At 44.2% G+C, this 14,878-nt stretch overlaps 1 protein-coding gene across 1 annotated transcript; it reads right to left on the bottom strand.

The window, feature by feature from the left end:
- Positions 1-1,708: 1,708 nt before the first annotated feature.
- Positions 1,709-4,873, bottom strand: LOC118736248. Its single transcript, XM_036466339.1, has 2 exons — positions 1,842-4,873; positions 1,709-1,792 (listed from the first exon to the last, which is right to left on the bottom strand). The coding sequence occupies exons 1-2, from the start codon at positions 4,871-4,873 to the stop codon at positions 1,759-1,761; spliced, it is 3,066 nt and encodes a 1,021-aa protein (XP_036322232.1). The 3' UTR covers positions 1,709-1,758.
- Between the last annotated feature and the right edge of the window lie 10,005 nt (positions 4,874-14,878).

Below are 14,878 nucleotides of genomic sequence, written 5' to 3'. Positions count from 1 at the left end.
ATGAATGCTTTGCACTTTTGCGTGCTTCCCTTTGGTTGTTCATACGTTTGGGTGTATGTATGTATGGTTGTATGTATGCATGTAGATCTGTATGTATGTATATAAATATGTAGCGTATGTATGGCTGGATGTGGATATGTATGTACGTATGTATGTACTTGTGGGTTTTATGTATGCATGTACGTATGTCTGTCAGTGTAGCGTAGGGGAGCTACGTTACAGTCCCCCCCCCCACTTCGGAGGACAAAAGGGAAAGGGTGCCGCATTCCGGGGGTTCGGCCGGTGTGTGTGTCTCTAGTGCAATTTTATTGTACAAATATATATTTAGAAAAAAAAAATTTACATAGAATAAACCATGATTTACATAAATCAAAATGTTAAGCTCCAGACACGTTAGAACTTTTTTTTTTTTTTTTTTTTTTTTTTTTTTTTTTTTTTTTTTGTTACTTATTGCTATACAAAGTATTCTTATTTCAGGTATGAAAGTACATTTCACTTAAAGGTAGAAAAAGGCATAAAAAAGTTGTACATTTCATGCGTATATATATGTGATAAAAAAAAAAAATCTTTCAATTCCATGAGGTGTTTTTGACAGTCTTGGCGGGTTGTATTGCGTAATTAGCTTCCTTCTCAGTCTGTGAATAGCCGGTTAGTGTTCGGAAAATGGTTTCAAATCTTGGAGGTGGGCGTGCGTCTGTGGTCCGTTGGGTCGTTCGGCATGGACGAGTTTGACCGAATTCGTGGAAACGTAGCAGAGGATGATGTAGGGTCCGGAAAACTTGGGTGCGAGTTTTTGTGCGAAGTGCCCGATTGCTGAAGAGAGGGGGTGATCCCTCTTCATTACTTTGTCTCCAATGTTCGGTTTCCAGGGGCGCCTACGTAAGTCGTAGTATTTCTTTTGCTGTTTGGCGGCCGTGGCGAGGTGTTTAGCGACTTCTTTCCACAGTTCTGTAATGTCAGGGCGTGCGGTGGGAGGTTCTATGGGGGTTGGTCCTTCTGCCCGTATCTGCTGCGGTGCCGCGAGGCTGCGGCCGAAGTTTATTTCGGCGGCCGAAGCTTGCGTGGATTCGTGCTGCGCTGTGTTTATGGCGAAGGCTATTTCCGGTATTTCCTGGTCCCAAGTTCGGTGGTCTTGTTGTGATCTTTGTCCGATCATTGTCTTGACGACGCGGTTGACTCTTTCGGTGGGATTTTCATGAGGGGCGTATGCTGCCGTGAATCGATGTTCGATATGGTGGTTCTGGAGAAATGTAGCCAAGGTGGTCGAGGTAAACTGTTTACCGTTGTCGCTAAGAAAAACGGTCGGACATCCAAATCGGTAAATCACCCTTTCTCGTAGAGCTTTGATTACGGCTGAGGCGGTGGCATTTCGGACGGGTACCAACTCGATCCACTTGGAAAATTTATCCACCAAGACTAGGAGGCATGTGTTGCCCTGTTTGGAGCGCGGGAGGGGTCCGATGAAATCGGCGGTGACGATTTCCCAGGGTCGTGAGCACTGCATCGTAGCCATCAATCCTGCCGGGCGTCGTTGCTCCACCTTGTATGCTGCGCACGTCAGGCACCCACGCACATGGTTGCTTACATCTCGATACATCCCCGGCCAGTAGTAATTTTCTTGTGCACGTTTGAGGGTTTTCCCGATCCCGAGGTGTCCTGCCGCGGCGGCGTCGTGGACTTCTTTAAGGATCTTTTTCCTTTGGTTAGCGGGGATGCAGAGCTTCCATTGCGGGGCACGGGAGAGTGGATTTGTTGGTGCTATATGTCGGAATAGTCGGCTGTTGATCCACTGGTAGTCGGGGTTTTGTTCGGGTTGCGTCTGAACTTGGTGTGTCTTCCTGTCGTACCAACTCGTACGTTGGCTATTCAAAGCGAACAGTAGGTCTTCTTCTGTGCTGGGGGCTGGCAGCGGGCACCGTGATAGTGCGTCAGCCACCACGTTTAAAGATCCCTTTCGGTATTCGATCTCGAAGTTGTATTGTTGTAGCTCAAGTGCCCATCTGGCCAGACGCCCGGAGGGGTTTTGTAGCGAATGGAGCCACTTGAGGGAGTGGTGGTCGGTGATAACAGTGAACTGGTAGCCTTCTAAGTATGGTCTCATTTTTCGAATTCCCCACAGGACAGCCAGACATTCTTGTTCCGTAGCTGAGTAACGCTTTTCTAAGTTTGACAGACTTCTACTGGCATAGGCCACGACTTTCTCTTGATCCGAATGGCGCTGAAATAAGACCACGCCGAGTCCTTCTCCGCTAGCGTCGGTTTGTAGAAAAAATGGTTGGTTGAAGTCTGGGCAGCAGAGTATTGGTGCGGAAGTCAGTTTTTCCTTGAGCGCCTCGAATGCGTTGTTCTGTAATTCGCCCCATGTCCAAGTTTGGTTCTTTTTGAGTAACTGGTTGAGGGGTGCCGCGAGTGTGGAGAAGTTAGCGATGAAGCGGCGGTACCAGGAGGCAAGTCCAAGGAAGCGGCGAAGCTCCTTGATGGTTCGGGGCGCAGTCATTTCCCGTACCGCGGCTACTTTTCCAGGGTCGGTGTGTATCCCTTCAGAGCTGACGATGTGTCCCAAGTAATGTAGTTTTTGTTGTACAAAACTGCATTTCTCGAAGTTGATTTGCATTTTGTGGTTCTGAAGTCTATGAAAGACTTCGCGTAAGTAGGTCATATGTTCGGTGAACGTTTCGCCTAGCACGATGATATCGTCTAAGTAGGCGAACACTTTTGGTTGCAATTCCGGGCCGAGTATAGAGTCGAGGGCGCGTTGGAAGGTGGCTGGGGCGGAGTGTAGTCCGAAGGGCATTACCTTCCATTGAAAAAGTCCTCGGCCGGGAACGGTGAAGGCGGTATATGGCCGAGACTTCTTGGCTAACGGTATCTGCCAGTAGCCGTTCTTTAAGTCGATGGTTGAGATGTACTTTGCTTCTTTTAGCTGGTCCAAAATGGCTCCGATTTGAGGCAGTGGGTACGCGTCGGGTTCACTAGCGGCATTGAGTTGACGATAATCAATGCACATCCGCCAGGTTCCTTGTTTCTTTCTGACTAGTACAATTGGTGAGCTGTATGCGCTCCTGGAGGGTTCTATCCGGTTAGCGGTGAGTAATTCGTCCACTTCGGTATTTATTACCTGCTGCATGGCGGGATTGCGCGGGTAGTAGCGCTGCTTCAGCGGTTGGTTGTGTCGCAGTGTAATGATGTGTTCGGCGGCTGTACTTGGTCCGGTGATTTTGGAGAACAGCGTTTTGTTGTGGTCCAAGAAGTGTGCCAATTCCTGATTTTGTTCCTCATTTAAGTGAGCCTGTTCTGTTAGGCAACACAAGGTGGGTGTGGGCCTCGGTGACGTGTCGGGATTTAGTGGCTGGCCGTCTAAGGTCACAACAATGCCTCGCTTTGACAGGAAGTCCATTCCTAATATCATTCGTTCTGCCAGGTTCGGGATCACTGCTACCGCCGTGCGTGTGAATCGCTCGTTATACTTGATTCTGACGGGGTAGGTGTGTGTACTGGCAACGCATGTCTGATCCGCGAGTTGGACGTTCCGCTTATTAGGCTGGGGTTGGATGTTGAGTCGCTCTAAATGCACGCGCGTGCTGTCGTCTACGTATGTTAGAGTGGCTCCGGTGTCCACCAGTGCTCGTACGTGTAGGCCTTCGATGGTGACGTCGGCGTAGAAGCGACCGTCGATACTTCTCCATTCGGATTGCACTGTAGTGGCTTGGGCGATGGGTGGCGCGGTATTGATTGATTTGGGGCATGGGCAGTTTCTGGAGAGAGTTCCATCTTGACCGCAACGGGAACAGGACAGTCGCCGTGGGTAGTGACAATGGTAACGCTGGTGCCCACGCCTTTTGCAGCGCCAGCAGGTGTTCCTTGCGTCGTACCGGTTACTTATGGTGGAAAGGCTGTGTGCCGCTTGTCTACTTTGTCTAGCTTCTTCGTTTTTGAGAAGTTCATACTCATCGGTGAGCTCCATGAGCTCCTCGATGGTTTGGAATTCGCTTCTTTTTACGAAGAGTCGGTATTCGACTCGCAGACCGTCATAAATACGTTCTAGGTGGTTTTCGTGGCACATGACCGGATGTTGTCGAATGAGTGTCTGCAGGGCGAGGATGTAGTCCTTGGCCTTTTCCCTGTGCATCTGTTTCCGCTGGCGAATTGCGTCTTCTAGCTGCGTTATGTGTCGTTTGGGCAGAAAAAATTTTTCCGCCCCGGCACGAAATCTAGCCCAGGTGGTTATTTGTTGCCTCTGGACGCGGAACCATTGAAGTGCTTTACCGCGTAAAATCTCGGGCAGGGTTGGGAGGAGTTGGTCTGGCAGGATTTGATAGCATTCTGCCAGTTCCCCAATCCGATCCAAGAAGTCGTGCAGGGCATCGCCGCCGGAATAGTGTACGTCCCAACGACGGACAGTACTCATTACTTCGGCGTTACTAAACCTGTCTCGCTGAGGAGCTGCTAGTTTTGCTCCTCCGGAGTGTAGGAATGATTCGTCCAGTTTTATGGCTGGGGTGACTTCGGGTAAGGACTTCGCTATACTGGCTTCTTCAGCGGTGATCTCCATTTCTAGTTCTTTTAGGAGATTTTCGGTTGATCTTCTACTTCGCTTGGTTTTGATGAAGTGGCTTAGAGCACTCCGTAACTCTGCGACTGTGTTCCCTTCAATTGGTAACTGGTGTTGTCTGCATTCCTCCACCAATCTCTCTTTTTTCAGTAGGTATATCCAGCCCAGAGAGTCGGCGTTCAGCGTTGCTGTGTCGTTTTCGCTCGTCCGTGTGTTATTGGTTGGTTGTGGTGTGTTCGATGAACCCGCTTCGACAGGGTTGGTGCTTGTTGGTGCTTTTGCACATGCGCCTGCAGAGCTGGGTCCCTGCTCGGGCGCCATTTATGAGGTGGGTTTTATCGAAGGCTGAGGTAGCTCAGCCGCTCCAGGGTTGAGTGGAGGTCCCACTAACCCCCACTGAATAAAATAAACACAGTAGTTAAATATAGCGAACACAACCACACACACACGCGGCCGTTCGGCCAGGCTGCCGGTACCCTGACGTCCACGGAGAGAGGGGAGAGAGAGAGAGAGAGAGCGACTAACTGGTCGGCGGTCGGCGTCGTGGCTCAGAGAGCGGAGACTGTCTAGTGGCTAGTGACGGTGGCGGTGATGTTGAGAGTGGTGACGGTGAGAGCGGTGATGGTTCGGTGATTAATGACAGTGAGAGCGGTAGCGAGCGTGATGATGGTAAATGCTCACAGCACGGGTACTGCAGCCAATGAGAGCGACGATGCTGATCGTGATGGCAGTAGCAGTCCCTTTAGTAGTGACGGCCCTGCGGTGATGTTGACGGTGGCCCAAATAGTGGTGAGGGCGGTAGCGACCTCCCGTAGTGAGAGCAGTATTGGCGGCCCTAGTTATAACAACGGGCCTCTGATGAGTAACGGCGGTGACAGCGGCCCTGGATGGCGATGATGTTAGCGGCAGACAGCAAGTAGCGGTCCTCGGTAGCGGTTTGGCCTAGGGGCGGCAATGATATTGGCGGCCCAATGGTGAGGAAGGCGGCAGTCCGGCCCTAATGAAGGACGACGGTGACAACGGCCCTGGATGGCGATGATGTTGCTAGCGGCCCTGAAAGGTGGCGGCTCTTGGTGTTGCGTTCGGCCTGGGGCGGCAATGATATTGGCGGCCCAATGGTGAGGAAGGCGGCAGTCCGGCCCTAATGAAGGACGACGATGACAACGGCCCTGGATGGCGATGATATTGCTAGCGGTCTTCGTTAATGACAGTCGGTGGCGGTTCCTCGTTGTAGTCTTGGCCCAGGGCGGCACTTAATATTGGCGGCCCGAAACGGTCACGGAAGTCACCTACGGAAGCTACGGAAGCTGGTCGTCAATATGTTCTCACAAACCACCAACCTGTCCCGTAGGCAGAGCCAGGGGCGCTCGAGGTTACACGGCCTAATCCGTCCCGATGCGCTCCGTGCCTACCTACGGCAGCTTGGCCAGTCTGTATTCCCCATGTGCAGAGCCAGGGGCGCTCGAGGTTACACGGCCTAAGCCGTCCCGATGCGCCCCGTGCTTACCCATTGGGGTGAGACGGTACGTATTCGATCGTGGTGGCTTGACATTGTGGGGCGGTTTTATCCGCCGCACAATGCCCGCTCGCCACGCGGTATCTAAGTGGGCAGGAGAGTTCGTCTCCTGTCCACTGAGACCGTTTTTTTTAAATAATGGGTTTGGGGGTCTGTGCGAGGGGTATTCCCCCTTTCACAGGCCCCCCTCAACCTCTCGGCCTTGCCCGCAGGACAAGCCAGGGCGCTCGAGGTTACACGGCCTAAGCCGTCCCGATGCGCTCCGTGCTTACCTACGGAAGCTGGTGCTGGCTGAGTTGGCGTTAATCAACTTAAGTCGGTTGTTGGATAAGCAGGTTGAGAAGCGAATGAAGATCGTGATTTTTGGCATGTTTGAGCAACGAATTCTCGCTGAGTATTGGTGTGTATGAATGCTTTGCACTTTTGCGTGCTTCCCTTTGGTTGTTCATACGTTTGGGTGTATGTATGTATGGTTGTATGTATGCATGTAGATCTGTATGTATGTATATAAATATGTAGCGTATGTATGGCTGGATGTGGATATGTATGTACGTATGTATGTACTTGTGGGTTTTATGTATGCATGTACGTATGTCTGTCAGTGTAGCGTAGGGGAGCTACGTTACAAGTTTAGACGAAGACTTGGGCGTTCCACTAATAGCAAATTGTCTCGAAATAGGTTTTTAGATATAAAAAGAAGCCTCCACTTCGGTGATAATTCGCAAGCCGAAAACTCTAATGATAAAATGTTCAAGGTAAGAAATTTGTGTAACCTAATACAGAAAAATTTGTGCCAGTGGGAAGTATTTCACGAAAACTTATCCGTCGATGAGTCCATGATCAAATATTTTGGCCGACATTCAGCAAAACAGTTCATTATGGGAAAACCTGTGAGGTTCGCATTTCGAAACTGGGCAGCAACTAGTTCGGACGGATATTGTTATGCATTTTAAATATATTGCGGCAAATCGACAGAAGTTTCTTCCGATCCGTTTGGCACGAGAGTCATAAAATCTCTGTTAGAAAAAATACCGATCAACCCAGAAGAGCTTATTGTTTACTTCGATAACTTATTTACGCATTACCAGTTGTTGGTGGATTTAGGTCGTTTAGGTCAGGCCTTCCCAAAGTGGGTGAGCGTATGCCTGGGGTGCCGCTAGTGGGTAGAGTATACTAGTGGTGCGGGCAAATTCTTTAGGCGTTCCATATACAACGCAAGCGGTTTGATTAAACTTCAACATGGCGGCCAGAAATTCAAAAATTTTTGATTTTTATTAAAATTACCTTCAGCGGCTCGTCAAACCCCATACAAAACACAAATAGCTTGCAGCAAAGGGATATTTCGCTCTTAAGAGTAGTTCCCAAGTACATTTTGCCAACGCCAAATTGAATCAGAAAAATTTCAGAAAAATTCGAGAAAAGTACCCTTTTTACAACCACTTTCGGTATCTTTGTAGACCTAATCCGCGTTTCACCCACTTTTCTTCCATTTCCGGTTTTCGGATTGATTTTCGGATTGATTTTCGGATTTTTTGCTGGCTGGGATGTTCTCTTAACAAGCGCAGCAGTTTCGAGCAGGTGTATATATTACTTATTCTTTGGAGCTTCACAATCACACTGTCAAAGAGCGAATCAACACGATTTTAGAGGCAGTCTTCTCGTGTTAGTGAGGTGCCCATTCGCAATGCAAATCGAAGGAGAACGAAGTACTTTAGACTTACGCCACTAGCGACGAAATTTTTAAAGCTATCGACAAATTTGTACAGAACAATGGTTTGAAATGGCGCAAGTGTGCGGATATTTGCGGTGATTTGGAAAACCGAAAGGAGCGATGTCTTGCATGAAGCAAGATGCAGGAAACGCCACGAGAAGTCACTGGATGATCCCTCGGTATTCTCTGGCGATTAGGAAGATGCCGCCACTAGATTTAAAGCCCGAATTGGATGACGCTGCGAAGATAACGGAATTAAAATACATCTCTGGTTTTTTCTAGGACGTCGAGATTTTTTTTTGCTGGTGACTTGTATATTTTAGAATTTCTAGCAATTTGCATGAAAACCCGATAAATAAACAAAGTGATCAGAAAACGTATGTAATTTCGTTAATGCTAAGAAAATTGATAACAGCCGGTTTCACTAGCAATTTCCATATAAGGTTCCAAAATTTATAATCATGTATCACTTAAATTGCTTTCGCGAAATTAGCTGTAAGAATTATTTTCTTAGCGTTAACGCGCATTAGCAGCGTTAACTTACAAGGTTTAGAAAAAACCATTGTCGAATAATTTCCCAACGTTGACTCTGAGGATGGGTTCAGCTGGATAACAAACCCGTTTTCATGTGGCCCGAAAAGTAAACGTACTGAGATGACCAATTAAGCTTTTTAAAACCTTCTGGACATCAGTGAAGACAGCACTTTGACTATTAAATACTACGAAGGGAGCCAAGAGAGTTCTGGATGCTAGTGTATGCAAAAAACACTGCTGTTGGCAAGATTGCATTAAAAATACTAGTGACTTTTAGGACCTTATTGTGAGTTGCATTCGATTTTCGATCTTCGTTGAGTATCGAATTTTCTGTCGAACAGAATTTTGCTTTCGATGGTGTAGCGAAGTGTTAGAAAATTGAGAAAGATGTACTAGACATTATTTTTAAACATTTTTTATTAATTTCATGCAGTTCTAACGTCGTGAACACACGCTCGAAAAGCTGGCGAAAGAAAATCCCAATACTGAGTTGACACGATCTCTGAGAACAAAATCGTGTGCTGTTGATAGTTTTAAAATGTTTTAAATAGATTTGGCTCAAAACGCCTCTTTAGACACAGTCGGAAGTTTTTAATAAATCTGTAGACAAATTTCTTAAATATATTTTATGTCAAAACTTATTCGAAATACTACACGTAAACCCTCTTAAACATTTTCTACTCCTGGCCAGTTTACCAAGCTCTCATCCTCTGACGAATCGTTGAACCAGAACTCGGTTGTGCTCATTTTACCACGTTTTTATAAACTCGCTTTCTTTTTTATTTCATTTTAGTTTGCACAAATTTACATACATATGTATAAGCACACTATCTAGTTCGCTCGATTTGTAAACAAAACTTCTCAGCGGTGAAAAATATACTATTGTAAACAACCTAACCGAGCGAAATTCACAATAGCGCTATTCTTCATCGAATGAGCGCCATAATACCAAATGAAAATTCGTTCGATCAGCACTTTCGACCACAGTCGCATGCAACTCATAATAGGGGCCTTACTTTTACATTTCTATGTGAGGCTGCATTTTCAACAAATGCTTACATAAACAAGTAATTTTAAAGCAAAAAAAAAACCGATTTCATCTCCCATCTAAAAATTTAAGATTATCGTTAATCTCTTCATGATCCAATGATCGCATTTAAACCAAATTAGACCACCTGTCAGGTAACACCTTTCCTTTAAAAAAGAATTATAGTAATCGGTTAACGTGGTCCAAAGTTATGCGGAGACATACATAAAAAAAAAATAATTAAAAAATATTCCGACGAATTGATAACCTTCTTTTTGTGAAGTCGGTTTAAAACAAATGCACCAGCAAGCTTTCAGCGTCAAATGATTTCAGGCTAAAATTGTCAAAGCTCCCAATAAACTCAAAGGAAATAATGAAATCATCAAAACAATTTCAGTCCTCACATTAAAGCTAAAGGAACATAAAGTTTGCATTGTCTTTTCTTGTTTTCGTAGACATTTGAAGAGTAGGGGTGCCGCGAAATTTTTTTAGCACAACAAGGGTGCCGAGGTGAAAAAAATTTGGGAACTCCTGGTTTAGGTTACAGAGCGAACAGTGACCACTGTAAAGGTTATGAAAAAGCAGTCAAGAGCGGTATTCGACTATCGATTTGACACAGTAAACGAGATTTTGATTGTGCGTTTAAAGGATAATAATGTGGTTACTATGGCAACTCATTTTGATAGCATGGAGGCTATGGGCAAAGTTAAAAGATGGTGCACAGCCCAAAGAAAAAAATAGATGTCAATGGGCGGCGTAGATAAAATGGATCAGTCTATCAGCCTTACCGAGTAGGCATACGTGGAAAGAAGTGGTGGAGGGTAATCTTTACTTACTGGATATGGACATTTCTAATGCTTGTAGAATGCATGATTATGATATGATATGCAAGGCGGCGGATGTAAATTATATGGGCCAGCTCTCGTTCAGACGTTCAATTGCACGATCTTACTTACGACCGACATGTGTTAAAAACCGTCTCTCGTCCTCATCGATAAGAGGATTAGAAAGAAAAAACTACGGCCATAATCCGGAACGCATCGAAAATCCGTTACGATGTATCATTTGCCACAACAGTGGACGCTGGCGTTGTAAACAATGCATAAAAACGCTATGTTTGGAGTGACCATGCTTTGAGAAATTTCACTCCTAACACGCCCATTGTACACAGGTGTGTACATCAGTTTAACTCAAAAATTAAAAATAACATTAAAATGTGTTCTTTCATAAATCATTATTTTAGCCCTACGTGATGTAATAAACAACAAAGAAATTAACCCATATTTGTAGCTTCGTTCGTTTCGGGACCGGGACATAGCTCTAAAATCTGGGACAGTGCCACCGAAAACGGGACGGTTGGCAAACGTGAGTGTTACGCATGTGGCCAAAAATAATAAAAATTAAAGTGGTAAGTTTAGTAATATTTTGTTGATAACCGATCAATACTCTAATTAAAAGGGGCTGAAAGGTTTTTCACTATTTTTTCTTGTTTTATTTAATTTTTTTTTTTTTAATGTAGAAGTATAAAAAATATTTATTTTTTCAAAAATTTCTTGTTTTGTTTGATAGTGTTATTAACTCTGTTCTTATAATTGAAAGTAAAGAAACTGAAACAGAAACAAGTAAGAAAGTCTAAGTTCGGGCGGAGTCGAACATTAAATACCCGGCGCAAGTATTAAATATATGTTTTTTCACCTTTCCGAAACCTACCGCTAGATGGTAAGCCGGGGTGTATCAATTTTGAGTAAATTAGCGTCCTTAAATTTCGAAATATTGCAGTTTCAAGCATTTCTGAAATTTGCCGTTATATGAAAAGCGGCCGTAATTATACCCGAGCGCACTTGTGCACAAGGGTATATTAATTTTGTTCACATAACGGTTGTTTGTAACAGCCAAAACGAATCGAGATAGATATAGACAAATGTATACATAAATGATCAGGATGAAAAAAGAAATCGATTAAGCCATGTCTGTCTGTCCGTCCGTCTGTCCGTCTGTCCGTGTACACGATAACTCGAGCACAAATTGAGATATCTCAACGAAATTTGGTGTGTAGGTTTCCCTTAATCCAAGCTAGGTTGGTATTGAAAATGGGCGAAATCGGACTTTAACCACGCCCACTTCCCATATAACGGTAATTTCCAGAAATACGAAAACTGCGATATTTTAGTAACTATTGAAGATAAATCACTCAAAATTGATATTTACAATAACTTTTAGACGAAAAATAAGAATATTATAAATTTTTGGAAAATGGGCGTAGCCACGCCCACTTATGGTTACATGTGTATATCTTGGTAACCGCTGCACCAATTTCATCCAAACTTGGCACAGTTATTGGCCTTCGCACAGCATACTAAATGGCCGAAAATTTATAAAATCGCTCAATAACCACGCCTACTTCCCATATAACGGTAATTTTCAGAAATACGAAAACTGCGATATTTTAGTAACTACTGGAGATTATTCACTCAAAATTGATATTTACAATAACTTTTAGACGACAAATTAGAATATTATAAATTTTTGGAAAATGGGCGTAGCCACGCCCACTTATTGTTACATGTGTATATCTTGGTAACCGCTGCACCAATTTCTTCCAAACTTGGCACAGTTGTTGGCCTTGGTACAGCATAAAAAATCGCCGAAACTTTTTAAAATCGGACAATAACCACGCCCACATCCCATATAACGGTAATTCAGAGAAATACAAAATCTTCGATAAATCAGTAAATATTGAAGCTAATTTATTCAAAATTGATGCTTGCAACAATTCTTTACCAAGAAATACGTTTATGGTAAAATTTTGGAAAATGGGCGTGGCACCGCCCACTTATGATCATATATAAGAATATCGGTAACCGTTCTACCAATTTGTACCAAACTCTGTGTGGTTATTGTGCTTGCCACATATAAGCAAAACGTTGAAAATTATTGAAATCGGGCTAAAATAACGGCCGCTTCTCATATAACGGTAAATTTCAGAAATGCTTGAAACTTCAATATTTCGAAATTGAAGGACGCTAATTTACTCAAAATTGATACACCCCGGCTTACCATCTAGCGGAAGGTTTCGGAAAGGTAAAAAAACATATATTTAATACTTGCGCCGGGTATTTAATGTTCGGCTCCGCCCGAACTTAGACTTTCTTACTTGTTTTAACTGAATTTCAATAATTTTCAACGTTTTGCTTTTATGTGGCAAGCACAATAACCATACCGAGTTTGGTACAAATTGGCAACGGTTACCGATATATATAACTTACAGTTCTCGGAAGGAGAACTGATAAAAAATTAAAGTTGCGGTGAACTCACTGTTCACCGATCAAAGGAAATACACAAAATAATTTGATTCACAAATCAATAGGTTTATTGTGCACTGGTTGCACTCAAAAGGAAATACACAAGTTAATTTGTTTCACAATAGATAGGTTCCTTGTGCACTGGTTGCACTCCCTCATTCAACTGATTCGAACAATATTCATTTCATACCAACTAACTTCTTAGTCTAACTTACTTATGTCTACGTTGCAGATCCCACCACCAACCGACATTTCGTAACCGATGAGTTGCGCGTGTAGGCCAATATTGCTTATGCTGCACTTCTCACGCCTTATTGGGCGTATTGTGTTACCGATCGCTTGCGCGTGTGCTAAGTCAGCGAAAGTGCTAATTGGGGCAATGAAGAAGTCACATGCACGGCAACGTGAGTAAAGGGTGCGCCATTGGTTAGTATTGGGATTACAGGTGTGATAACTCCTCCCCCTTTAAAGATCTGCGTCTCGCAGATCAAACGAAAAACCTGAGGGGGTTAAGGTATGTACGGAATGGCTACTACCTTCTGCTGGTAGGCTAACTTCTGGGTAATCGATTGTATATGTGGATATACCCTTCGTGATCTTATCGGGTTTCATATCACTGCTCCAATGTTCAGAAATATCTGGTAGGTCCGGCTTTCTAGTGTACCATTTCCATAGGATAACAGCGACCCCTATTATTGCGCATATTGCTAGGGCTTCTGTAAAGATAGAAAAATTGATCTTCTCATTAACGTATCCTATATACTTGACGTTCTCCATCGTGATGTCGTGCACGTATTCTAGGTTTACCTGCATTGTCTTATTCTTGGCATTCGAAAGGACGGCTGGCAGAGCTTGCGCTGTCATTACCTCTTTGCTGGAAAATACTTGGTCACCAATCCTGACTGTTTCGTTACTTAGTTGGATGATGTAGGTGCCGTTAATAGTGCTTCAGGCATTGCTGCTACTGATCATGCCTTGGTAGTTTGAGAGGAATATTGTATTGTCGTTTACCAATTCTATAATCGATCCGTTTCGTCTTGCGAACTGGCAGCTAGCGTCTCCCCCTTTTAGTAGTCGTGGTATGCAGCTGTCCTCTTCCAATTTTGACAAGGATTCTGACTTACATACTGTAGATGAACTGATTACCATGCAGTTTCCCGTCACTCCGTATGTTTCCTCTTGATTTACGAGCATCCTGTCAAACGGTAGGTCAAGTTGTTTATGTTCGTAGATGCCGGCGCGGGTGATGAGAAGATTATATTTGTTAGCCGTTACTTTCGGCATTGAGAGCACGTAGAGGAGCAGTGTCCCGTTCGAGTATACTGATGGTTGACCGTATTCAATAGCCTCAATTTCGTGTTGGTATGGAAGGGTCTCTACTTCTGACAGTACCTGGTTGACCTCATCTGTGTCAAGTAGATTGGTATTGACAATACCCCGTTTTGCCAGTTGACATGCCCGCACGATTTCGTTTATCTCTTCGCGAACGAACAGTGCATTTTGATCAAATTCCGTTGCCTCATTTTCTTTCGCTAAGTAATTAGTGCGATTCACCACCTCGTCGATTTTCTTTAGGACCTCCTGGGTGGCGGCGAAGAGCTTTCCGTTGATCTTGTACTGGTGGTTATTGCTCCGAATGACTTCATTTTGGCTGTGGAGAATGTAGTTCCAGTCGGTTGCATCTGGTGATCCTGCTAGCCATTTCCATGCTGAGCCTATCCAGTCGATAGAGCGGGTGACCCTTGCTCTGCCCGTGCTACCCGTAAGTTCCTCAAGTCGTTCTAATGTTTGGTTGATGTAGAGATGCGCTAAAGTTTGGTCGCCAGCGCGCTTCATTAAGCGGTTTGCCAAATTTTCCATTTGCGTCATAATTGTAACATATTGCTAGAGATTGATAACGTGAACCAGCTTGAAGGATCCGCCAATGATCCACCCATTCCCGTTTTGGATAGTTACGATCGTGGTTTTATAGTGAAATATATGGAGGGCGCTGATGGCTGATGCCAGCAGTGGGAATCTGCAAGGATGTTATTGGTGTTAGTAATTGTTAGCTAGATGACAAATACTTGTTTTAGTATATTTTCTTTTCTGCTCTAATTTGAAGTTAATTTCAAAGAAATATATATGTTTCGGAATTTTAGTGTGATAAAATTGTAAGAGAGGAACAATTTTATGTTTGATTTTACTTTACAATTTACAATTGTTGATTGCGTTAGTTTCAGTTAGTATGTTTTTT

This window comes from Rhagoletis pomonella, unplaced genomic scaffold (assembly GCF_013731165.1).
Source record: "Rhagoletis pomonella isolate Grant_MI unplaced genomic scaffold, Rhpom_1.0 Rhpom_scaffold_00003, whole genome shotgun sequence".
NCBI lineage: Eukaryota > Metazoa > Arthropoda > Insecta > Diptera > Tephritidae > Rhagoletis > Rhagoletis pomonella.
Note: the sequence above shows the minus strand (reverse complement) of the source record. Positions and strands in the feature narration are given on the sequence as shown.